The sequence below is a fragment of the Alosa alosa genome, chromosome 8 (genome assembly GCF_017589495.1).
Source record: "Alosa alosa isolate M-15738 ecotype Scorff River chromosome 8, AALO_Geno_1.1, whole genome shotgun sequence".
Classification (NCBI taxonomy): Eukaryota; Metazoa; Chordata; class Actinopteri; order Clupeiformes; family Clupeidae; genus Alosa; species Alosa alosa.
This window is the reverse complement of record NC_063196.1, coordinates 224106-249360: the sequence shown is the minus strand read 5'-3', so window position 1 is coordinate 249360 and position 25255 is coordinate 224106. Positions and strand designations below refer to the sequence as shown.

Genomic DNA, 25255 nt, shown 5'->3' with positions numbered 1-25255 from the left:
AGTCCTTAAGAGCCATGCTGGCCCCATCAGAGCATTTTCTTACATACTTCTTAGTCAGTGGATGTTTATTCACTAAGGGCTCTTACAGAGTCAACGCGAGCAAGCAACGCTAGTGACGCAAGCGACGTGCTCCCTTTCATAGTCTACACACACACGGTGGACGCAAGCAACGCGGCCGATAGGTTCAATGCAATACATCGCTCACGCAACAGGGGGTGGCAGTCACTGGTGACTGACATTCTGAGTGATATTCAGGCTTTCTGTAAAAGTTACATCCCAAGAGGCTCTTTTGGAGAGCCACGGATCAGATTTAATTTAGAATTCTCAAAAAGACTCCAGTATGACATGGAGACATGTATAAAAAGTAATATCTAGCTTTGTTCGGTGACAAACTAGACGGGAGGTGAGTGTGATTCGCTGTGCTAGATAGACTGCATGTTACAAGGACACTGGGTCATGTCATGTAAGGAACATGGTACTGTAAATAAACGGAAACATAGCCTACATTGCAGAACCACTTCAACTTTATTAACATATGGTGAATAAATGTACACTAACACATGTGCACAGCCCCATGGTTTTCTGACATGACGATGCTAGCACGTTAGCAGCGGTTAGCTAACTATACTAACGTAACAAGTCTGAAGTCTCCTCCAAGTGACAATCATGTTATACACAATGAATAGCATGTACTGTAACCTACAATGCGGAGCTCCATAGACCGTAAAAGAAAGATAAGCTTGCATAATTTTTCCTCTTCACTGGCCATTGTATTCAAACCTTCTTCTGTAAATATAACATATACTTGACATAATGTACAATATTTGCAGTGTCGCCCCCACCGACAACGCATAGTATCGCATGCGTCGGTGCGTCACGTATCAAAAACTGGGATGACACATTTTGCTACGCATCGACGCATAATGGTGGCCGAAGCGTAGCGATGCGTTGACTCTGTAAGAGCCCTAAGGGTATGTATCCAGGGTCAAATGGACAAGATTGTGATCAGAACAGCCCAGTGGGGGTAGGGGTATTGATGCATATGCATCCTTGATGTTGAACATAACATCATCCTCGAACATAAAACAAGCTTGTACCTTCTACCACATGGTAGGAGGGTAAAGAGACTGTGGCTGGGATGACTGGGGTCAGCGAGGATCCGCTTGGTCTTTCTCCTGCAGCGCTGGCTGTAAAGGTCCTGAGTAGTTGGTACTCAGTCCTTGTAATGCGCTGACCTGACCACCCTTTGCAGAGTTTTGCGATCATGGGCAGTGCTGTTACCATACCATGCTGTGATGTTGCCAGTCAGGATACTCTCAATTAGCCTGACGAGCCAGACGTAGGCGTGATGTAGGGTCTGGGGACTCACCATTCGCAGTGCTCAGTCTGAGGTGCGGGATAATCAGTTGTCTTTCAAATTCACTCTGCGTTTTCCCACCAGCAGAGCTAGTTGGCTAGTTCAAACTTTTGCCAACTTAAAAAAAAGCTTAACTCGTGTCATACTGTTCGCTAACAGCAACATCCATCATCTTTGTTTTCAAGTAGCAGGGAATTCACGCCGAACCATTGCAACTCTGCTATCAATCGTTATGTTAAGCCCGCCCACCGACTCTATACACGATGTGATTGGCTGTTTTGCTACTAATTATCTTTCACGTAATGAATACGCATAGTGAAAGGCCTACTATGTGCTCCGTGTCTGTAGCTGTCTGTTCACGTCCGCAATCGATTATAACGTTCCTCAAATAGAGAACACATCCATGTTCTCTCGCGCTATAAGCTGTCATGCTTCTGTGTTTGCAAAATTCCTGACGGTTCCTTATCGCTAAACGTTTGTTTTCCTTTCCTGTCAATTGCGGTTGATGTAGAAGCACCTAGGCTATAATTTGACTTGGGGTCCTGAGAGAGAGAGAGGCACCTGCAAAGTGGTCCTGCGTGTGTGTGTCTCTGCATGGGGTTCAATTGAAGTCAGAGTTGGTCCGTCCAGTCAATAGTCCCGCATTCAGGCCGCTCCATTATTACCGTAGATTAACGTTATCAGATAGCGCAGTAAAATGTGTGGGAATTTCTCGCATTATGATGGCTAAAGTTGCGGGACTTTTATTATGCGCAATACTTAATAACTTATGCGCAATACCTGCAATCCCGCGCAAGGAGCAGAGTATACAGTATAGGGTGAAGGTTGTGAATCTTATGAATTATACTTGATTCTACTAATTTTCTATAAAAAATTATAACATTCAATTTTGCAAATTCAAAGCGACACACAAATACAAAAACAAAATAATATTTAAAATATAACAGGGAACAGGTTAGAATGTTGGTCAAACTATAATAAGGAGAAGTATAGTATAAAGTATATATACTCCTTTGATCCCGTGAGGGAAATTTGGTCTCTGCATTTATCCCAATCCGTGAATTAATGAAAGACACTCAGCACACAGTGAACACACAGTGAGGTGAAGCACACACTAATCCCGGCACAGTGAGCTGCCTGCAACAGCGGCGCTCGGGGAGCAGTGAGGGGTTAGGTGCCTTGCTCAAGGGCACTTCAGCCACTTTCTACTGGTCGGGGTTCGAACCGGCAACCTTCCGGTCACAAGTACAGTACGAAGCACTAACCAGTAGGCCACGGCTGCCCCAGAATAGCAATAATAAACAACTATGTCAATTCAATCAATAGCCTAATAAAATAAGCAATGAAAATGAGGGAAAAAGCAATAATAAACAATAATGTTCAATCAATAATATAAAAAAACAATGACATGGTAAGACTATATTAAGGAGAATATCAATAATAAACAATTATGTCACATGAATCAACAGCCTAATGGAAATAAAACAATATTATACAAACCATAATGCATAAGAAGCGCTTAAAGAACTAAGTGCATGTTGAACAGGAATGTCTTTAGACCCCTCTTAATTGACCCAAAACTACCACAGGAACGGAGAGCACTGGGCAACTCATTCCACTAACATGGAACCACTGAGGAAAGGAGTCTTGAATTAGACCTAGTGTTTATGACTGGTCGACATAACAGACGCTCATCAGAAGATCGCAGTGGGCGGTTGGGGATGTATGCCTTGATTATTGAATTAAAATAACTAGGAGCAGATCCAGTCAGTGTCCTATAGGCCAAAGTGAGACATTTAAATTTAATTCTGGCTACTATAGGGAGCCAATGGAGAGTAACTAAGAGAGGAGTTACGTGTGTCCTCTTTGGCTCATTGAAGACCAGGCATGCTCCAGCATTCGAATCAGCTGTAATAATCTCATTACACAAGCGGGTAAGCCAGCTAATAGTGAATTACAAAAGTCCAGCTTGGAGATGACCATGGTTTGAACAAGAAGTTGTGTGGAATCTTGTGTCAGATAAGGTCTGATCTTCCTAATGTTGTAAAGCATGAACCGACATGATTTTGCAATAGAAGCTACATGCCCAGAGAAGTTAAGTCGGTCATCAATTACAACGCCCCAAGTTATGTGCCGATCTAGTTGGGCTGAAGTGAAGTTGAGTCAAGCTGGATGTTAATCTGTTGGGGAATCGCTGTTTAGCTGGAAACACCAAAAACTCAGTTTTTGAGAGATTAAGCTGAAGGTGCCGATCTTTCATCCAGGCTGAAATATCCTTAAGGCACGCAGAAATCCGGTGGGAAACGCTAGAGTCATCAGGTGGGAAAGACAGGTAAAGTTGAGTGTCGTCTGCATAACAGTGAGAGTCAAATCCATGGGAGCGAATGGTCTCACCTAAGGAAGTGGTGTAAATAGAGAAAAGCAAGGGTCCTAATACTGATCCCTGAGGCACACCTGTGGTGAGGTCATGAGACTTAGATACCTGTCCCTGCCAAGACACGATGAAAGAACGCCCTTTAAGGCAAGATTCAAACCAGTCAAGACATTTCCAGAAATTCCCAGTTCAGATAGTCTAGAAAGAAGAATGTCATGGTTAACAGTATCAAAGGCTGCAGATAAATCTAGTAGAATTAATACTGATGACTGAGCAGAGGACTTAGCTACTCTCAATGCTTCAGTCACAGATAGAAGAGCAGTTTCAGTAGAATGACCACTCTTGAAACCAGACTGCATAGGGTAGGCGTATTCAATTAACCTTCAGCGAGGTCCAATTACGGAAATTTTCCTGAAGCAAAGGTCCGGAATGTTTAATGTGCGTGTATAGGCTATGTGTGTGTGTGTATAGATAGATAGATAGATAGATAGATAGATAGATAGATTGATAATAGATATATTTGGATGGATAGATGGATGGATGGAGCATAGTTGTAGGCCTAATGTTTAATGACCCGAAATCCTGGAAACCGAGCAAAATCATGTTGTTGGGCAGTGAATGGATGTAACTAGATTGTGGTGGATCAATCATATTGCCCTTTTAAATCGTAGAATATTCTGAGGTCTCAGTTCACTGTTGAATGAGTAGGCCTAGCCTACCCTATGCTTGCTCAAAATATATGCTTTGTCTAGTAGAGGTGCTTCAAATTGGCGCTTTTAAAAATCGCCTGTCTCAGGATATGTAGAAGAGTCGGTCCAGGGCAAAACTGTCACATCCATAATGCCAACAAATGCCATGGTAGCCTATTTAGTTGGAGTTATGGACGTAACAGTTTTGCGTGGTATTGCCCCCATATTGTTATATAAAGCTCTGTTGGTGCTGTCTAGCTTTCTCCTCTTTGAGCAATCCATTATTTGAAAATAACTTACTTATCGCTAACTTAGATATCCACCTGATTGTTTCTCGTCCCGTCTCCTCTCCTCGCTCGTTTCAGGCTATCAGTGAGTCTCTTCACCATAGAAACTTTACTCACTGACTCGACTATCAGAATGCACAGATTTCACTGGCTGAGTAGCAGCAAGCGAAATGATGGTTCCTGAAGCTACTGAAGTAAATGCTGTTATCCTAACCTACGAAACATTTAGTGCAGCTTTGAAATCTTACGTGAAAATCTAAATTAAGCTATTATGGTCCGGGTCCGGATAGGATCACGTCAGGGTCCGGACTCGGACCGCAGTCCGCCATTTGACGACCTCTGGCATAGGGTCTAGTAGATTATTCTGATGAAGAAAGTCACATACTTGCTTGAAGACCACTTTCTCCAAAACCTTTGACAAGAAAGGAAGAAGGGAGACAGATCTGTAGTTCTTCACCTCAGTTGGATTAAGTGTACTTTTCTTTAGCAGAGGTGTAACCCTAGCCTGTTTAAAAGAATAAAGAACTATTCCAGAACTGAGTGAAGCATTAAATGCATGTGTGACTGCTGGTAGAACAGCGGGTGAGAGACTGTAGAAGAGTGGACGGGACAGGATCCAATGGGCATGTTGTTGGACGACTTCGCTGAAGCAATTGAGAGACTGCTTCCTCATCAAGAGGAGAGAAAGAGTCCAATGATGCTGTTATACTAATACAAGGCAAAGCCCTCCTTATAGGTTCATCAAACTGAGCACTTATTTTAGCAACTTTTTCAGTGAAAAATGTTGCAAAGTCATCTGCTGTGACAGTGAACTAGTTGATGGTGGAGGTGGAGGATTGAGAAGAGACTTGAAAGTGGAAAAAAGTTTTCTACTGTCAGTGGCACTCTCAATCTTGCTTTGATAGAATGCCTTTTTTTGCAGTTGTAACAGTGGATGAAAAGGATGATTGCAAAGTTACTAAGATCGTTTCCATCTCTGGATTTACGCCATTTCCTCTCAGCAGCTCTAAGTTCCTTTCGTACTGAGACTATACTGTTCGTCAGCCATGGATGACGAGGTTTAGAACGAGTAGGTCTTGAGGAAAGAGGACATGCTGCATTCAGACAAAATGCCAGTGTAGAGCAGAGAGTCTCTGTAGCGTCATTAACCACAAGTGCCGAGAATGAGCTAGGAGTAGGTAAAGCAGATGTTACTAATGTTGCAAAATGGTCCCTTGAGAGGCTTCTGAGGTTACGCCAGAACGAAATTGTCGGAGGAGGAGCTGCTGGGTTATCCAGGAGACGCACAGAGAATATGATAAAGTGATGATCCAATACATGTAATGGATTAACCAAAACATTGTCTGTATTACAGTTACGTACCAGAATTAAATCAAGATCTTTACCAGCCTTGTGAGTAGGAGGACTGTGGACATGTGTGATATTAAATGAGGAGAGTAAGGACAAGAAGTCAATTGAAGACGAGTTATCCAAATTAATATTAAAATCGCCAAGGATTAATAATGGGCATGCATCCATTGGAATAGGAGACAGTAGAATATCCAACTCATTCACAAAGTTCCCAAGTTGTCCTGGAGGGCGATAAATAACCACCAAGTATAATTTGTATGGCTCAGGTCATGATGGCATGATATTCAAACGAGCTGTGGACCTGAGCAGGCAACAACAGTGTAAACCTCCAATCATCAGAGACAAGAAAGCCTGTCCCGCCTCCTCTACCAGACGAATGACCTGGTATGCGAAAAAGCGTAATTGGTCGACAACGTTGCAGGTGTGGCAGTATTCTCTGGCCTAATCCACGTCTCTGTAAGCACAAGGAATTGAAGCGATAACTGTGAGGCCAGAGCAGGAATGAAATCCGCTTTATTCGCTGCAGATTGGCAATTCCACAACCCCACAGAAAAAGTAGGAAGAGCCTGCTGAGCTGATTGTTGCCTTTCAACATCAGTGCGCTTATTAACCTGACCTGATACAGGGATACAGTGGGCAGTGCTTCGACTTGGCCAGCTTCCCTCGCGGTCCGCGCGCGGCATCACGCGGCATCACGCGGCATCACGCGGCATCACGCGACTTTAATTTGTATTTTTCCAGTGACGCTGCAACGACGCTGCAACAACCGGCAGGATGGAGGTCTCAAGTGAGCAGGGTGTCTCGTAAAAAGAAATGGAGCTGGAAAACCCTACACAGACTTCACTACAGACTTTAGCAGACTGGTTTAGAAATAATTTAATAGCCAGAAATATGCCTGCCCTGCCCTAATAAAGAAATATTTGGTTAACGGCGAGTGAATCCCGTTTGCAGCCGTAGAAGAAACGCAGGACAAATTAAACATTCTGGTTTTCTCCGAGTGCAACGATCGAACATCATTTGGACAAAATATAGAGCATATTAACCTCCGTTGCTCAGCCAAATGCCTTCCTATTATGTCCTGTTATCACGGAGTTACAGGCAATAAACGATTTTTGATGGTCACAAGTTTACTTCATTAGCGTTTATTTTTTTGATTATTAGAGTGTTTTTCATTTAAAGGCATGACTTTGTGCTTATTCAGAAGAGCATTTAGTGCTCTCCCCAATCCCAGACGTTCACATTGCATGTTTGTTTGTAATGTTTGGTCATAAGTGGTCCGCGGTCGCCCGATATTTTAATCAACCGACCGCAACTCGGACCGCGAATATTAATTAGGACAAAATTATATCCGACCCGCTTATTAACAAAATGTGTGCTTTTGGTTATAGCCTGCATGCAGTGTGACAGTAGGCCATTTCTGTAAAACAAACTAATTTATTTGCGAAACTTTATGCAGTAGAACTACACGCAGTAGGCATGCAGGACATAATGTTTGCGCGAGGAGAGAGAATGAGAATAAGAGCAAGCACACAATAAAAGAACCACCAAGGATTAGAACACTAGGATAAGATTTGAAGGCTATGGACATACATCTTTCTTCGAAAACAGAAATGGTGAGGCAAGGTATAGGCAAGAGAGAAACATTGCTGGTCAAAAAAAAGCGTAAGAACTGGTTTATAATGCCGAATGAAGCACAAAGCACATTTACTAAAGCACATCCACTGTTTAAAGTCACAAACACAACGAACTAAGGTAACTTTTATGCATGCGCGAACCTATACATACCGGTAGATATGGCTGTGTAGTCTGTGCCATAACATTTATTCCTGCAGGCTGCCCGTTTTGGCTGTCATACTTTTAAATGGCTTCGCAAGAAGTAGGCCTACATAGACCATAACTTGTACTACTGTCATCTTATTTAAGAACTTTTCCCAATATTTCCCATAGCCTATATCGCTTTTCCTGAAGAGGTGTCTTTATTATTTTAACTCGCGTTTTCAGCTTCTTTACTGTTGACTTTACTGTATTGATGCTAGCCTTTTCGTGATGTTTTAAGTAGGCCTATTTGTAGAAAATATATATTTAATTAATTTTAACTGACCCGCCCGCAAATGACCCGAATATCATTAAAATATTTTGTTTATGACTCATAACCGTGGGTGACCGCTTAATTTCTGGCAGACCGCACAACACTGTGCGCTATGTAGATCGTTTCTCGTACCATTAATTTCTCAGAATTTAGGTCTACTAGGCCTACAATAACGTCATCACCAAATACATCTTTTATTTTTAGTTGATCAACCACATAGGCCTAAGAGTAGCATAGGCCTAAGAGTAGCATAGGCCTACTGTGCACAGTGCACTGACGACTGTAGCAGCCCAAGGTAACCAGTTGTTGTAGATGAGAGGCAACCCCTTGTTTCAGATAGCCAGGACAACATGTTACCTGGGTGTTGCCTATGTTATTACAGTGCATGAAAATGCACTGTACTGTTCTTCCAAGGCTTCTTATTACAGTGCATGAAAATGCACTGCACTGTTCTTCCTAGGCTTCTTATTCTTATTCTTCCGCTAACGCATTTAATGCAGCTTCAACCGTTTAACGTAGACACTTCATTCAAACTATGTTACGTAGGTCTTACTTAGGACATGGGGGCTTTGTATTTTTCATCTTTGTAACTGTTATACTTTTTAAACTATTAATTAAAAACTAGAATGTAATGCCAGAGGAATTACAATAGTGGATGGAAAGCTGGGAATGTTGGTGGGGAAATTCCTGGAAAAAAAAACATTATTAAATCACTTAATCTTCAAACCACTTAATCATACAAACCCTCGTACCAAAAGACCTTGTGTGTCAAGGCGTTCTTGAGATATAACACTCAAGGTGTTTTTGACCTTGACATTTGACCTTTGACCTCCAACATCACTTCATCTTTGAATCCATACAAATACTCATACCAAATGTCGTGCATGTATGTGAAAGCATTCTTGAGATATCGCACTTAGAGTGTTCATTGACTTGACCTTTGACCTCCAACATCAACTCACTTCATCTTTGAGTCCATACAAACACTTGTACCAAATTTGAAGCATATGCGTCAAACCATTCTGGAGATATAATGCGCAAAGCATGAGATATGGCTGTGACTTTTATTGACACAAGGGAAACACTTAAACAGGATGTGTAGTTTTAGAGAGCACCAGATTGTATGCATTAGAAGCTGAGACAGTTTGATTCACAGGTGACACCTGTTCCAGTGTTCTAATTAGCCCGGGAACTACTCTGGGAGCTTAACGAGCGCAGCTGGCTTTAGGCCATTATGACATCACAGCCATTCAAGTCTATGGGGGGGAAATTAGCTTTTTACCATTTTTAACCCCCTATTTCTCAAAAAGTATAAACTTTTAAGAAAATCTGAAAAAGTTACTCTGTTGTCCAACTCCAGACCTACAAAACGGTTATTTTAACATGTCTGTATGTTAAGCGGTTAGAGTCGCATTAATTCTTGAAAAGGTAAAAAGAAAAAATGGTAATAATAATAGAAGAAGAAGAAGCTAGGAGATTTCAAGATAGTGGATTCCATCCACTATAACTATTCAAAATTTCCCCATAGACTTAACATGGGCTGATGACATCATAATAGAGCACTTAAGCAATTAGAATCCTAGGCCAGGTGTTCCGGCCACCTGCATCAACTGTCAGTTTCTCAGGCTTTAAGCATGCAGTCTCATTCTCTTAATAAAGGCCCGTACACACCGAGTCCGATTTTTCGGACGAAATATTCGCACGAAATGACGCAGCCTACATGCATTCGTATTAGTCTGTACACACCGAGGACCTAAATTCAAGCGATTAAAAACATTTTAGAACGGTCTTATTTCATGCAAATTTCGCGAAAAAGCTGTTGACCAATCAAATAATGATTTTGCAGGGTTCCATTGATGTCACAATAGAATGACGAGCAAAAAAAAAGCTGATAGATTGGGTGATCCTACTGCTCAGTGCTCACGATGACTAGTCTTCTTAATAGGCCTATATGGCAAAGTTACAGAGAGTTTACGTTACAGTAGACTCTCTCAGGTGTTCAAGAGTAGGCCTATTCCTGACGAACTTCTTACGTAGTGCAAACTCCTTACAGCTTTCCCCACTTCTTACCACCGTCCCATTTTCACTCAACCAAAAATAATTAAATCTCACTACAGAGGGCTTCTCACTGCACAAATTTGCAATGAAAAAATACAACATGCATTCATGGAAATGGAAGTTTTAAGAATAGGTCATGATAGGCTATGCTGCTGACAACAGCATTATGTCCAGGGTTACCACTATCGTAATTTTGCCTCACATTTCCTGGTGCGTTAACTTTGCTTTATGCTTCTGAAGTAGCCCAATGTGGAACTCTGAAAAACTTTCTGTGGATCTTATAAAGGTAAGCTAATGACTGATAGGCTGCTGTTTGTTGGATCATCGTCATACATGCTGATCAATTTTTACCACTTGTTGCAGCAGTGCGATTTTATCCCATGCTCATTTCTACAGGCTGTCTCTGTGCCTCCGCTCCTTAGCAGATACATTTTGATGTAGCCTGCGTGTGAAATGGTTTCGTGAGATGTAGGCCTAGCCTACATGATATAGTCTATGGCCTTTTATAGTGGTGGCGCGATAGCATTTTGGCATGTAACATTTTAAATGAGGCCTTGCCTACCCTACAGCTTGTTAGGCTACACCAGTCCAAAATGGCATACCTCGAGTCCATTATGCTGGGCCCCCTGGCTGCAGCTTGCAGATCGGGCTGGGCTCAATGTGGCGCAAAGTTGAGCTCAGCACAAAATCAGCTCGTCATTCCCTGTTGACCTCTCGTCCGCTCTATTTACCCGACTCTGAGTTTTTCTCAAGGAAGAATGCTTAATTCTATAAAAGCGCATCCTCCTTAAACTACTGCCAACATTAATCATGTCCCTTCCGCCTAAGCGTTAGAATTCATGTGTGTTGTGTAGTGGGGTGGGTGTATGGGTGGACTAATGAGCCCAACCAACTTATGTGTTGGACTGCACAATTATCACAATAGCACAAGTAGAATAGACAAGGGATGGGAAGGATGGCCGTAAGCTTTAATTTCCCCAGCACATCTCAAGCCAATAGGCCTACACGGTTCCATGAATGATCAAGGCTATAATCTGTTTCAAATCTTGATGATTTTATGAGTTCTCCCTGCTTACTGAAAGTCGCTGTGTGAACCTGCGGACGGAGTGCTAAATAGAATGTGAAATATTAAAATAATCGTGATCAATTTCGCGACACAAATTTTTCAGATTTTCGACTGTTATTTCACAGATCGTGATCTGGTGTTAATGGGCCTTAAGACTACACATCTTGTTCAATTGTTTCCTCTGTCCACAACATAATGTAACCATTTAAACTATCCACCTATTTAACTGTTCAGTCATTCCAACTATAATAAACCTCATCTAGGCCTACCTCGCAAATAATTTAACCTTTTAAACTATCCACCTATTTAACTGTTCAGTCATTCCAACTATATTAAACCTCATCTACCTAGTTGAGTCATTCCAACTATATTAAACCTCATCTACCTAGAAAATAATTTAACCTTTTAAACTATCCACCTATTTAACTGTTCAGTCATTCCAACTATATTAAACCTCATCTACCTAGTTCAGTCATTCCAACTATATTAAACCTCATCATGTTGGTCGCCAATTAGCACATCATCTGTTTTAACAATATATTTCACACCATATGTTTTGCATTTTCATGCACTGGTAATTCCCTGGAATTGCGTTTTCTAGTTCTTATTCTTCCTTCTAACGCAGTTAATGCAGCTTCAACTATTTAACGTAGAAACTTCATTCAAACTATGTGGGCTTTGTATTTTTCATCTTTGTAACTTATATAGTTTTTAAACTATTAATTAAAAACTAATCAAAATTTCCACATGGGCTGATGACATCACAATAGAGCCGTTAAGCAATTTGAATCCTATGGCAGGTGTTCAGGCCACCTGGTTCAACTGCCAGTCTCAGGCTTTAAGCATACAAACTGGCCCTATTAAGACTACACATCCTGTTCAACTGCTTCCTCTGCCAAAAACTGTTTCAAAATAAAAGTCCTCACTACAATGTTTTACTGTTAAACAATTTTAACCCTTTAAACTACTGAACTTTTTAACTGTTCAGCCATTGTAACTGTTACTTGTCATCAACTATGACTCCTACCCACTGTAGCTAGTTAGCATGGTTAGCATAGTTAGCATGTTAGCATTGCTAATATTGTTAGCATTATTAGCAAAACTGATACAAATTATTAGCTAAGTTAGCATGGCTAACATTGTTAGCATTTTTAGCAAAACTGCTAAAAATGATTAGCTGAGTTAGCTAAGTAACATGGTTAGCATAGTTAGCAGGCTAGTTAACATAGTTAACGTAACTACTAAAAATGATTTCCTAGGTTAGCTAAGTCACATGGTTAGCATAGTTAGCATTTTAACATTGTTAGCATGTTAGTTAGCATAGTAACTTGGTTAGCATTATTATCTTTGTTAACATAGTTAACATAACTGCTAGCAAACATTAGAGCCATTCCAACTGTCAGTTATTGTCAACTATCTACCTAAATAATTTAACCATTTAAACTATCAACCTATTTAACTGTTCAGTCATTCCAACTATATTAAACCACATCTACTTAGCAACCAATATAGTTTGTTTTTACTCTGTATGATATTTTACATCATATTTTTGCATTTTCATGCACTGTATTTCCTTCAGGAAATGCTTTTCTAGTTAATTAATGGTAGCCTACAATAGTTAATTGATTTACGTAACATATTAGTTGGCTCAAAGAGTAGGGAATCAGGATGGAGAGAGTCACGCGTGTGTTGCTTTTGCGGGATCGAATCCAGTTTAATGCTAGTTTTCAAAACATATATTTTTACATGTCTTTTGTCCGAAAGTGGCTGTAATGTAGCCAGCCATGGCATATGAAAAGCTTAATTTCAAACCGCCTAAAACAACTTGTTTGTGAATGTCTGACAACTGCTGCAAGCGCATGCATGCTAAGGAAACCAGTAGGTGGAGAAACCAGAAGGCACACAACACCGAACGATTTTAAGGCTATTTCGCGATAGGCTACTCAATGGTGCTATTTGACATGCATTATAGCGATTCCCCCACTCACCGGGGGGTTAGGTGGAAGGTCTTAATAGACGACATGAGCCTACAGTGGACTAGGGCTGTCAAAATTGCTCAAAAATGACGTTCAATATCCCTCTAAAATAAACACATGTATTCGAATATATTGGAATATCTAGGCTATATTATTTGCGATTATGTCAGTGACGCCAGATCATGTCATCTGTTTTAACTTTTTGTATGGTTATTGCTTGACAGGGGGGATCCCAAGCAGCTTTCAGCCATAAGGCATTTCCTAATTCACCCGACACTGATATTCAAAATGTTTAATTAAATGTAATGTTAGTTGTAAACAAACGGGCTACTTGGTGAGGCTTGGCCTCACAGATAGGCCTATTAACTGATCGCCCGATTCACGTTGGCTGGGGGGCAGGGGGGGCCATCAGACATTTGTTCCCAAGGATCTATGAATCGTTAATCCGGCCCTGCCCCCAACGAACACAACTTTCCACCTCTGAGACAGCTTAAAAGAAGTCTAGAGGACTCCTAACTCACTGACCTACTTACTGTAGGCTGCGCAAACCACAGGCCTTTGGGCAAGCCTGCATTCGAGGCAGGCCTTCTGTTGAAGAATTTTATATAAATCCTGCGCTACCAGTATTCCTCCTATCCCCCGCTACCACAGCTGTGAATAGTGTGGCATGCTCACGCTTTATGTCTCCTTCTTGCAAACTAGGCCTATAGCCCAACCATTTACGTCTTCAAAAAATAACAACTTGCCAGATATGCCTTCATATCTTTGGGCTTCATTCAGCATTTTGTTCTTCCACTGGAAATGACTCTTCTATTTTTGCTGCCTGCTGCATCCTTTCTGTTTGTATTGTTTAGAAAAGGTTTGACGTCTTGAGTTAATGCATTAAACATTGTTTGCTGGTAACCAGCCACAAATAGCCTAAAGATTCTTGCGTGCGTACATTCTCTATCCTCTCCAAAATGTGCCCGTTCTATAGGCTGGCCAAGTGTGTAATTCTGCGGCATAAAGCAGATGTATTTGTTTATCGTACAGAAAAATAAAAATAACCTGTCAAGCAGTCAATTGACTACATTGCAGTCAATAAGTAGGGCAAATTATAAACCAAAACGTGGGTCATTTTTTTTTTTTTTATTTTTTTTTTTATTTGCAAACATCATTGACATTACAGAAAATGCAACACTAATACATGCACATGAATACTACATACGACAAACAGGCGTACATTACATAAACACATACTGTAACTTAACAAGACATCACATTGACTTGGCTTCCACAAACATAACACAACATAACATTAATAACAGAAAGGCTAAGGATGATTTGCGTCCAGGATGATTACAGATATGATTATCAGGGATGAAATTGATGACCGGAATGAAAAGAAGGGGGATGGGGGGGTATGGATGGTAGCTCTAAGAGTGTGAATGAGGTGGTGTTGGGATGGGGGTGGGGATGGGGGTGAGGGGTAGTGAGTATGTGAGGATGTATGTGTGTGTGTGTGTGTGCGCATATGTATAAGGCTGGTTTGCTGTTGGGCCAGGAGGAGAGAAGCTGGAACATAGAGAGGGAGAGAGGGAGGGTTTCAGGAGAGGAGTTGTAATTATTCTATTAATGATGAGTATAATAATAGGAATAACTGATTGCCTGGTTGATTGCCTGACTGATTGCCAACCTGGGCACCCATTAATGGCCACAGTTCCACCCAGCCCCTGCAGTTATACTACACGAGCTGACAGAGGGGAGGACCTGCGTGCCACCCATCGCCTCAGGCCCCAGCATATGCACACATCCCCCACTACCACGACCAACCACACCTGCCCCCAGACCTTCACCCAACACGCCACTCTTGACCTAAATATGTACAGTATGTGAATGGCTAGGTTGAGGGGTCTATCTAGAATGTAGCATTAAAAGAAGTGGGCATGCATGGTGAATATCTGTCAGGATTTCCCCATGCACACCACACTTACCCTGTGTAAGATGTATGCCTCAACAATGTGTGCATTAAAATAAGTGAGGCATGCAGATAGACACCTGATGAGGCATCTACCTGCACTCCACTCTTACCCTAGCCTGTTTTGTAGTTTTTTTTTTATGTATGTCACCCAACATGTAGTGCGATTAAAAGAGAGTAAAGCGTGCTGTGTGCTTCCAGGACAAGGCGTGTGCATGGCCATTATGAGGAGGGTGCACACCGGGGCCCAGGGCCAATAGATAACCCACAGGACCCAACCAATGCCAAAACCACACAGTCTCCCAAGCCATCCAATGGGGCCCCGGCAGAATAACGATGGGAGAGGCAGAGAGAAAGAGTGAAATTAGTAAAGTTATCAGAGAATGTAAATAAAAGGGGGAGGGAAAGAAGGGGATGCTATTTATATTACTACTACTACTACTAATAATAATAATAATAATAATAATAATAATAACAATAATAGTTCCAGCTACCCTCCCCTGCCTAGTGTTCGATGATATGTGTATCTGTTGATGAAGTGTGTTATGATCGTGTGGAGATGGAACTCAGGCAAAGAGGGTCAGGACTGTAAGTAGGTGATAAAGGGGTACCAAGGAGAGGTTGTATCCTGAGTATTGATTAAGTTTGTAGTTGATAGGTTTTCTAATGATATATAGTCTGTTAACAAGTTTTTCCAATGAGTGATGTGAGCTTTTTCTTAGATTTCCAGTTCATGAGGATTGTTTTCTTGGCGATAGTCAAGCTTACCAGTAGTGTTTTATTGCGGAGTTGCTTAAATTGACTGTGGATGTATCACCAAGTATGCATAAGGAAGGGGATGCTGGGATGTGACAGCCAAAGATGGAAGAGAGAGATTTTGTGACACTCACCCAGAAGTGGTTGATTGGAGTGCAATGCCAAACCGCATGAATGTATGTATCTGGGTTATTTTGTGTGCAGTGAGTGCAAAGATCCGAGCCAAAACCCCATTTTTGCCAATTTATGTGCAGTGAAGTGGAATCTGTGAAGAACCTTGTATTGTATTAGTTGTAGATTACTATTCTTTGTCATGAGGTAGATGTTTTTGCACATTTTGGTCCAGAAGTCGGCACGGAGTAATTGATAAGTCTGATTCCCATTTGTGATATGGCAGGCCAATTGTTTTTCTGAACAAGATATAATTTTGTAAATTTGGGAGAGTATTTTTTGGGAGAGGAATATTAAGCAGCTCTGAGATTGGTGGGGAATGTCAAGGTTAGCTGTCTGGATGTTAATTTTTCCTAGGATAGATGATTTAATTTGCAGGTATTGTAAGAAGTGTTTACTCGATGCCGTGCTTCTGGACCAAACAGGAAAATGAGGCCAGATTATTGTCTTGAAGAATGTGTTGAAGGTGAGTGATGCCCTTTCCCATCCATGTGTGAAAGTTAAGTGTTTTTTTATTGACGGTGAAATCTGGGTTATTCCAAATCGGGTGCGAATTGATGGTGCTATAGGTGAATCAGTGATGTGGTAGAATCTCCACCAGGCTGTCAGAGTAGCTGAAATTGTTGGGGCTTTGAAGGATGGATGTTTTTTGACCGACTGACTGCAGAAAGGGAGATCTGAGATTTTAATTTCTTTACAGATTGTTTGTTCTAGGTCTAACCAGGTGTTGTCTGAGGGGGTGGGGTGTAGCCATTTGTGGATGAAGTGGAGCTGGTTGGCCAGGGCATAGTGCTGGAAGTGTGGGGCCTCTAGTCCTCCCATTGCTTTTGGTTTTTGGAGAGTGGCGAGTTTGATCCTTGGGGTCTTATCTTTCCAGTAGAATTTAGTGATTAATGAATCGAGAGACTTAAACCAGAGGGTGGTGGGCTGGGTTGGAATCATAGAGAATAGATAGTTTATTTTGGGCAGTATTGTCATTTTGATTACTGAGATTCTGCCCATGATGGATAATGGGAGGTTCTTCCAGCGTTGAAGGTCATCATCTATTGAAGTGAGTAGAGGGGAATAATTTAGGCTAAATAAGTCTGACAGCCTGGGGGAGACTTTTATCCCTAAGTAAGTGATATAGTTAGTGCAGAGTGGGATAGGTGAAGAGTTGGCTGTCACATCCCAGCTGTTGGGATGTAATGGGAGAACTGCAGATTTATTCCAATTGATTGAGTATTCAGAAATTTTAGAGAATGTGTCAATGAGTTTGATGGTTTCTTCTACTGATGTTGTGGGGTCTTGAAGAAAGAGAAGAATGTCGTCAGCATAAAGGCTGATTTTGTGATGCATATATGGAGTCTGGACACCTTTGATGAGGGGGTTCTGACGGATGGCAGCTGCTAGGGGTTCAATGAAGATTGTAAATAGTGAGGGGGGAGAGGGCACCCCTGTCTAGTTCCCGGTGAAGAGTGAAACTTTGTGATGTTAGTCAATTGGTGATTACTGTGGCTGAAGGAGAGGTATATAGAAGTTTAATCCAGTTAATGAACGACTCCCCGAAGCCAAACCTCCCTAATGTGGAAAACAGGAAATTCCAGTTCACCCCATCAAAAGCTTTTTCTCTGCACTTCTGCATCGTCAACCTTTGACGCCTGGAGTTAATGCTTTCCACCTCTGTCATAGTTGGGTCATAGTTGTCTAAGCCTCTGCTGTGAGGCCAAACCCATGAACAAAAACGCATTGATATCTGCAATAGAGTTTTTTTGGCGAAACATACTCACAGCCGAACGAGTCATAGCACTGAAGGGAGAGGCAACTGCGTGTGATCTCCCCACGGGCCAATGGATGTACAAGTTTTCTCCTGTGCCTACGATATTTAATCCAGTGTTTTGTCAAGTTGCAAAATGCTATTCGTTTTAACAAATTTTTATGATAGTATGAAGTACTTTTTGTATAGGGTACTATCTTAATTGCTTTGTACTCAATACTTGACCAATGGCTATTGCATCTGTCTATTTAAAGTGAGAATGTGGCATGTGATCTACTGTGTAGGCTTCATAAAATAAAATAAACAGATTGCTAATGGCCTACATGGGGTGCGTTTCCCGTACAACTACGGAGGTTAGCTTTTTACTAACAGGATGCATCGTTCAACTAACCAACATGTAAGTTACGACTGTTTCCCAAAACTGTCGTACTTACATAGTACTGTAAGTTTTGACCATGATAGTTTCCAAACTTCAATAGTCTGGACTAAGGTGGTTAATGACGTTTAGTAGCACGTGAACGGGCACCTGCACCTGCACATACTTCTGTGGCGCATTGCGTTAAGGCCAGCAGATGACAGCGCGCCGTTGAACAGCAGTTACCAGTCCCCTGTCCAAGAGTTTGAATCTGGAAGATTTTGACAACAATATTGACATCGTTGTTTACCTAAGTTTATCTTTTGTGCAGATCATATTATCAAAATCAGAAAATCAGAATCCGCCTTCTTGGCTTGGTTTGCGTAAACTAACAAGGACCCCCCCCTTATTATCTGCAGGTGTGTGACTTTTACCTACTTGCACATGGCTGCAAATTGACTTTTAATTTATGTATTTTCTGCCTTGGGCATTTTAAAATATGGATGTATGGTGGTTAGAAGTGTAAATATAAATTAGAAACCTAATTATATTTATAATTATTAATTTGCAAACAAATAACTGGCGTCAGTGACGTCTTTGACATGAAGATCCCTGGAACTATGCTTCTACTAGCATTCTACCACAGGTCAAGAGGTGTAGTTGTAACGTTCGTTGCTACTATGGTTTTGGGAAACACTAACGTAGTGTAATGATGCATTGGACTAGGCCTATGTAAGTTCCAAATATGAATGTAATTCTGCGGCATAAAGCAGATGTATTTGTTTATTGCACAGAAAAATAAAAATGACATGTCAAGCAGTCAATTGACTACATTGCAGTCAAGAAGTAGGGTAAATTAATTTATGAAACCAAAACGTGGGTCATTGTTGTCTAAGCCTCTATAGTGTAGCCTGTTAAAAACCTCGCAGAAGCCTACCCAAGGCTACAGATTAATTCTGAACAGTTATTTCTCTACTTGCTCAATTCCAAATCACACCACTGTTTTGATTTACGTAGTTGCGTTACCCCAACATTGACAATAATGTAGACAGCAAATTTCGATTTTGATTTTCGTTACCAGTAGTCAAGCCTTAAGCCATACCCAAGTAGCCTTATCGAGGTAAATCAAGCTTTTTCAGAAGGGGCGGCAGGCAGAGCGATGTACAGTGGCAGAGCGACGCACAGTGGCTGAAAGTGGTACTAAAGCTTCACGCCTCGTAATGCGTGAATGAAGTGGCCATTTGAAAGCGATGCCCACTGTATGTTGAAGGCACATTATTAGAAGGATTATCAGATAACAAGACAAGGTGAGACAAGAGTGAAACTTATCTGAGAGTTGCCTTGCTTGTGTCCTTGCTCAGTGGACTCGTCGCAGGTAGACTGTTAGTCTTAAAATCTGTGAGTGGACAGGCCAGCTGCCAAGCTGGGTGGGCCTGGGCTTTAAAGTAAGGTTTAGTCATTATGTTGCCCACAGAAGGGGTGGAAAAGGCTTTGCAGCATTGAAATATGGTTGTATAATTTGCTTTGCTTATACTACTAGACACGCAGATAATAATCCAGATAATAAGATTCCCTGGGATAGCCTTACCATTAATTTAACCATTTCATACTTTTGCTCTCTTCAGGCCCAAATCTACACCCACACCCACAGGATCCTTAAGTACTAATGGAGTGTTAACAGAAGTGCTTGACTACGACAGATTGAAACAGGTAATATGACTTAAGATCACAACATGTAAACAGAACAATGTTTGAGTTACTTTGTCACTTCTGGGAGATAAACTATGCTAAGCTATGCTAACAGTGGGTGCTTCAAACTGAGTTACTACACGCTCAGAGACCAGAAGGGTGTATTTCTATATTACAGGTATGTTTTATGTAACTGGAGGAATAAGCTAATTTCCCAAAATGTTAGCGTGTTCCTTTAAGTAACAAATATTTTTTTAAGAGCAATATAATACCCCTAAGGTGTGTTCAAATAATTTGCTTTGAGTTTTCAACTAATATTCAAACACTGTCAAACTTTCTGCGCAGGTAGTTCTCCATTAATAAGCACAGAGAAAAAAGATCTATTTTTGTTGTTTTTCCAAGTCACAGTTGAGCTCAATTTATTATCAATGTATTTTTTACTATTGTCTCCTATATCTTAAGGTCATCTCCTAAGAAATACCCCAACGGAGAGGAATATTTATTGGCTCAAAAGCATATTTCTTTGTCTCACAAGAAATAAATCAGCTTTTATTGGATTCTGACTTGTTTTTCCTAACCCCCCTTAGGAGAAGTAAAGGAGCAAAAGGATAGATTGAGATGAGATCTTCAGATGAATTAGACTTGAGCTGAGACAGGACAAACAAACAAACAAACAAACAAACACATTACATTTATATAGCGCTTTTTTCCTTGAGCCTCGGGACCTCACTAGTAACCACCACCAATGTGTAGCACCCACCTGGGTGATGCACGGCAGCCATTATGCGCTCCGAACGCTCACCACACACCAGCTTGAGGTGGAGAGTGAGGGAGTGAATGAACCAATTACAGTGGGGGATGATTAGGGGGCCAGATTGAATGAGCCAGGTTGGGAATTTAGCCAGGACACCGGGGAACCCCCTACTCTTTGCCATGGGCTCTTTAATAACCACAGTGAGTCAGGACCTCGGTTTAACGTCTCATCCGAAGGATGGCAGTAAGTGCCACAGTAAGTGCCATGGGCTCTTTAATAACCACAGTGAGTCAGGACCTCGGTTTAACGTCTCATCCGAAGGACGGCATCTCCTACAGTGCAGTGTCCCGTCACAGCACTGGGGCATTGGGATCGATTTTTTTTGGCCAGAGGGAAGAGTGCCACCTACTGGCCACCCACCAACACCACTTCCAGCAGCAACCTAGTTTTCCAAGGAGGTCTCCCATCCAAGTACTAACCAGGCCCACACCTGCTTAGCTTCAGTAATTCAGGAGGGCTATTCCTCAGGAGTTGAAATGAAGAAAAATAAAGAAAATACCCAAATACCGTTATTCATGTTAAACTGAGCTCAATTATGGAGAAATGGGAAACATACGAGGGCCCACCTCGAATTTTACTTTTCTCTGGGGGGTCCCATTTAAGTTCAACTTAATCTTAAAATACTCTTAAAATACCCCTTATTTCTCCTAAAGGAAGTTTAGGAGAAATATATTTCAGCAATCTCAATTTAAGAGCTGATTTATGTCTTAGAGACAGACTGTGAAGAAGACTCTTCTTGGTGGACACTGGATGAAGGGTTACTGTTGAAATGGAAAGATTTAGAATAGTTACACAAAAATGTTCCAATCTAACCTTTCAAAGAAAAAAAATGTTGCCCTTTGTTCACTTTTACTTTACTTGTAAATGTTATGTAAATGTGCTGGATGACAAGTCAGTCAGTTATGTCATCCAGCACATTTACTAATTTTCAAAAAATCTCTTGACTTCCTATAGGTTTTAATTAATAGCAAATGGGAATTTTTTTTTAATGATGTTGAATGTTAAATAATGACTCGATTTGATAATGATGGTTTGTGATGTTACAATTTATATTTATGTTGCATATATTCTATAGTAGTGAGAACAGGCGCGCTCAACTTCCAATCTGAGAGCAATTTCGGGTGCGAGTTATAAAGTGAAGTTTTTTCTCATTACTTATTTATTGCCATGTCTACAGACGCGTTTCGGCCTAAGCCATCGTCAAAACGCATATATTCTATAGTCAGCATAGTCTAGCCCTCCAAATCTTATATTAGATTGAATTGAATGAAACAGAATGACCTAGTGTCATAATTTGGCACCAAATCCAAACTAACAATTGCTAATTTACTTATTGTTTGGTTTTTATTTGATACAGGACATTTTGGATGAGATGAGAAAGGAACTTTCCAGACTGAAGGATGAGTTAATTGATGGTAAGTGTGAGTAGTATGGAGTAAAACTCAGCTTAGCCAACAGATGTTGCATCTCCATAGACTGAAATTGAATTTCATGGTCTGAAACTGAATTGTGAGAACTGAATGTGGAAGGGCATAGAGAGTGGGATTTTCAGACAGGATAATTTATATATCAGAGCAAATTAATTCAATTTGTATTGTTTTTCAATACAATTGGTCAATTCAGCATTGCAAATACAAAATATTCAGATTCATTTTGAAGCGACACAATTATTACTCCATAGCGTAGCCTGTATTCTGACTTAAAGGCCGTGTTGCAGGGTTCATTTTTCAACGAATTTGCACAATTTGCTTGTTGGTAATAAACATTTAAACTGTTATCCATTGTATTTGATGTTGTTGGGTATCACAAAACGAAATATAGTACGAAAAAGTCCATAGGGTAGTTGTGATATAAATGCTGTAACGAAATTCGAAGTGTAAATATACAAACTTTATGTTGAAAGTGTAACCGTGACCGTTTCCCATAGGAATGAGTGTAAAACATACCCTCCAAAACGAGACCTCCCGAAATTCAGAAATAAATTGAAATCAGACGTTATTACCTTTGGTAGATCATAGAGTAACTGTGATATAAATGTTGTGACGAAATTTAAAGTGTAAATATACAAACTTTATGTTGAAAGTGTAACCGCGATGTCCATTGGAATGCATTGAAATGAATGAAGTGCAGATCATGGTTATGGTTATGGTTATGGATTTAGCAGACGCCTTTGTCCAAAGCGACACATAAATACAAAACAACATAATAATATTTAAAATTGAACAGGGAACAGATTAAAATGTAGGTCAAATATAGTAAGGATAGTAGTTGTAGTACACAATAATATCAATTCAAGCAATAGCCTAATAAAAAGCAATGTAAAAAGGGGGAAAGGCAATAATAAAACAATAATGTCAATTCAATCAATAATATAAAAACAATGACATGCTAAGACTACATTAAGGAGAATATCAATAATAAACAATAATGTCAAATTAATTAACAGCCCAATTAAAATAAAACAACATTATATAAACCATAACACATAAGCGCTTAAACAACTAAGTATATGTTGAATAGGAATGTCTTTAGACCCCTCTTAAACGACCCAAAACTACCACAGATCATGTGCACCCAATGTTAACGTCATCACCGAATTGCGTTAAAAACCCTCGCTAATATCAAAAACGACAAAAACTGGCATTTAACACCATTTTGAGACATTTTTTAAAAATTATATACATATCTTGAGTGTTTTTTTTAACCACCACTGTCGATTAATGGGTAACCTGCAACACAGGCTTTAAAATTATGTTTTTCCTAGTCTAGTCATCAGGTGTTTTATTATTGTTTTTATTGTTGTCATTTTATTTAATATAATTACATTGAACTGATATATTAAGTAAAGAAAATGTAAAATCAATAACACATCAAGCAGGTAAGTTACATTGCTATGTGTCTGTGTTGTGATTTATGTATCCCTGTCTCTCTATTCACAGCAATCCGAGAGGAGCTTGGCAAGTCAAACTCTTCATAGAAGTTCCCGAGGCATACTTTTACCTTCCTGATACTTAAAATCTAATATGGTATAACTTAAACGTTATAAAAGAAGTGAAACAAACAGTTGGATATTAACAGTTATTATTTGAGGGCAAGTAGAAGCATACAGCTGGAGTAGGCAAATGGATTGAGGGATTGACTCAGATGCCCATATAAACCTCAGTTTGGCCTGTGGCAAGGACTAGACACGGTCTTTACAATAAGGGATTTTTATCATGTGAAACTGGATCTCAATTTTGTAGACAGCGGGGAAATATCTGTATCTTAACTGAACAACATACCAGTTAAAAAGTCATTCAATGCTGTAATTCAAACATAAAGCATCATGACTTAGGCATGAATATGCCTGGATATGGCTTGAATTTGATGAGAGCATGTAAGAGGGTCCCTCCCGGGGATAAAAGGAAGATTGTTGGACCAAGTCTGTTTTTGGTTTTAATAAAAGTCTTGCAATCACGATGAATTGGTTTTAGTCGACTGCTGCTGGACTGTATAGCTTGTCTTCCTGAAATACCATTTTGACTTTTGACATTGCTAAAACACAAGATTGTTCATGTCATGTAAGTCAGAAAGTACTTCATGGTCATATGAGGTAGCTTAATTCTATCATTTAAGGATGCTGCTGTGTCTTTACAAGATATTTATGGATGCTGAACAGCTGATTTAATGAAATTTGACATTGTAGCTCTTCTTGTTTTGTTTGTGGATGACCGATGGAATATGTGCAAGGAACAATGCCTTTCTACCGTAAATAATTGTAGCTCTTTAACCAAAATCAGAGAAATGGGTTGCGCCAATATCAACAAGACCACATCTGTAGATAGGGCTCTTGAGAGCTAATTTTTTTATCTGAAAATGTTTTTTTAACTTCTGTCAGACTTAGTGCATGTCATATTTTGTACTGTAAAGGAGCAATGTATGCCATACAATTAATGTTGTCAGTTTAAAAGCAATAAGTGTAGCATTTATTTGTTTTGTTTGCTCTTTGTCTGAACCAATTCGCCTTCATCAACCAACATTTGTTTACTGTTTATTGTTTTTTTAGGAAGCCCACCCATTTAGTCATAATGATTTTACAATGGCAAAAAACAAATTGCTCTGTACAATCTACCTTCATCGTTGTTATCCAAAATCGCTCTTTTTTAAGTACTGCCTCAGTGTAATACAAGGTAACAGTCAGTTGCAGGCTGCATGTTTTTATTTTGTGCCATTTGTAGTGTTTTTAATTTTCAACATGGGTTATTCATTTATCTTTAATATTTTGTTGTTTAGTTTGACCTTTATATAGCACCTAAATCAGGCAAGCATACATTTTAATCTTGGTTTGAATCTCTGGTTTTATTCAAATAAAAAAGTATGGAGCTAGACATCTGACATATTTGAATCATATATCTTATTTAATAAATCTGAATTTATTTGCTGTGAATTTCATACATTTTGTATTTTTAACATTACCTTTGAAGTGAATGTTGATATATTGTACTCAGATACATAAATACACATCTCTGAAA

At 40.1% G+C, this 25255-nt stretch overlaps 1 protein-coding gene across 6 annotated transcripts in view; it reads left to right on the top strand.

Annotated features, from left to right (window-relative positions):
- The window catches only part of enah (ENAH actin regulator), a 237346-nt gene extending 212091 nt beyond the window's left edge, over positions 1-25255 (top strand). For all 6 annotated transcript variants that reach the window (XM_048249978.1, XM_048249976.1, XM_048249977.1 and 3 more), the window contains 3 exons: positions 19867-19951; positions 22102-22159; positions 23684-25255. In XM_048249978.1, the coding sequence (XP_048105935.1) occupies positions 19867-19951; positions 22102-22159; positions 23684-23721 (181 nt within the window). In that variant the 3' untranslated portion in view covers positions 23722-25255. The remainder of the gene's footprint in view (positions 1-19866; positions 19952-22101; positions 22160-23683) is intronic.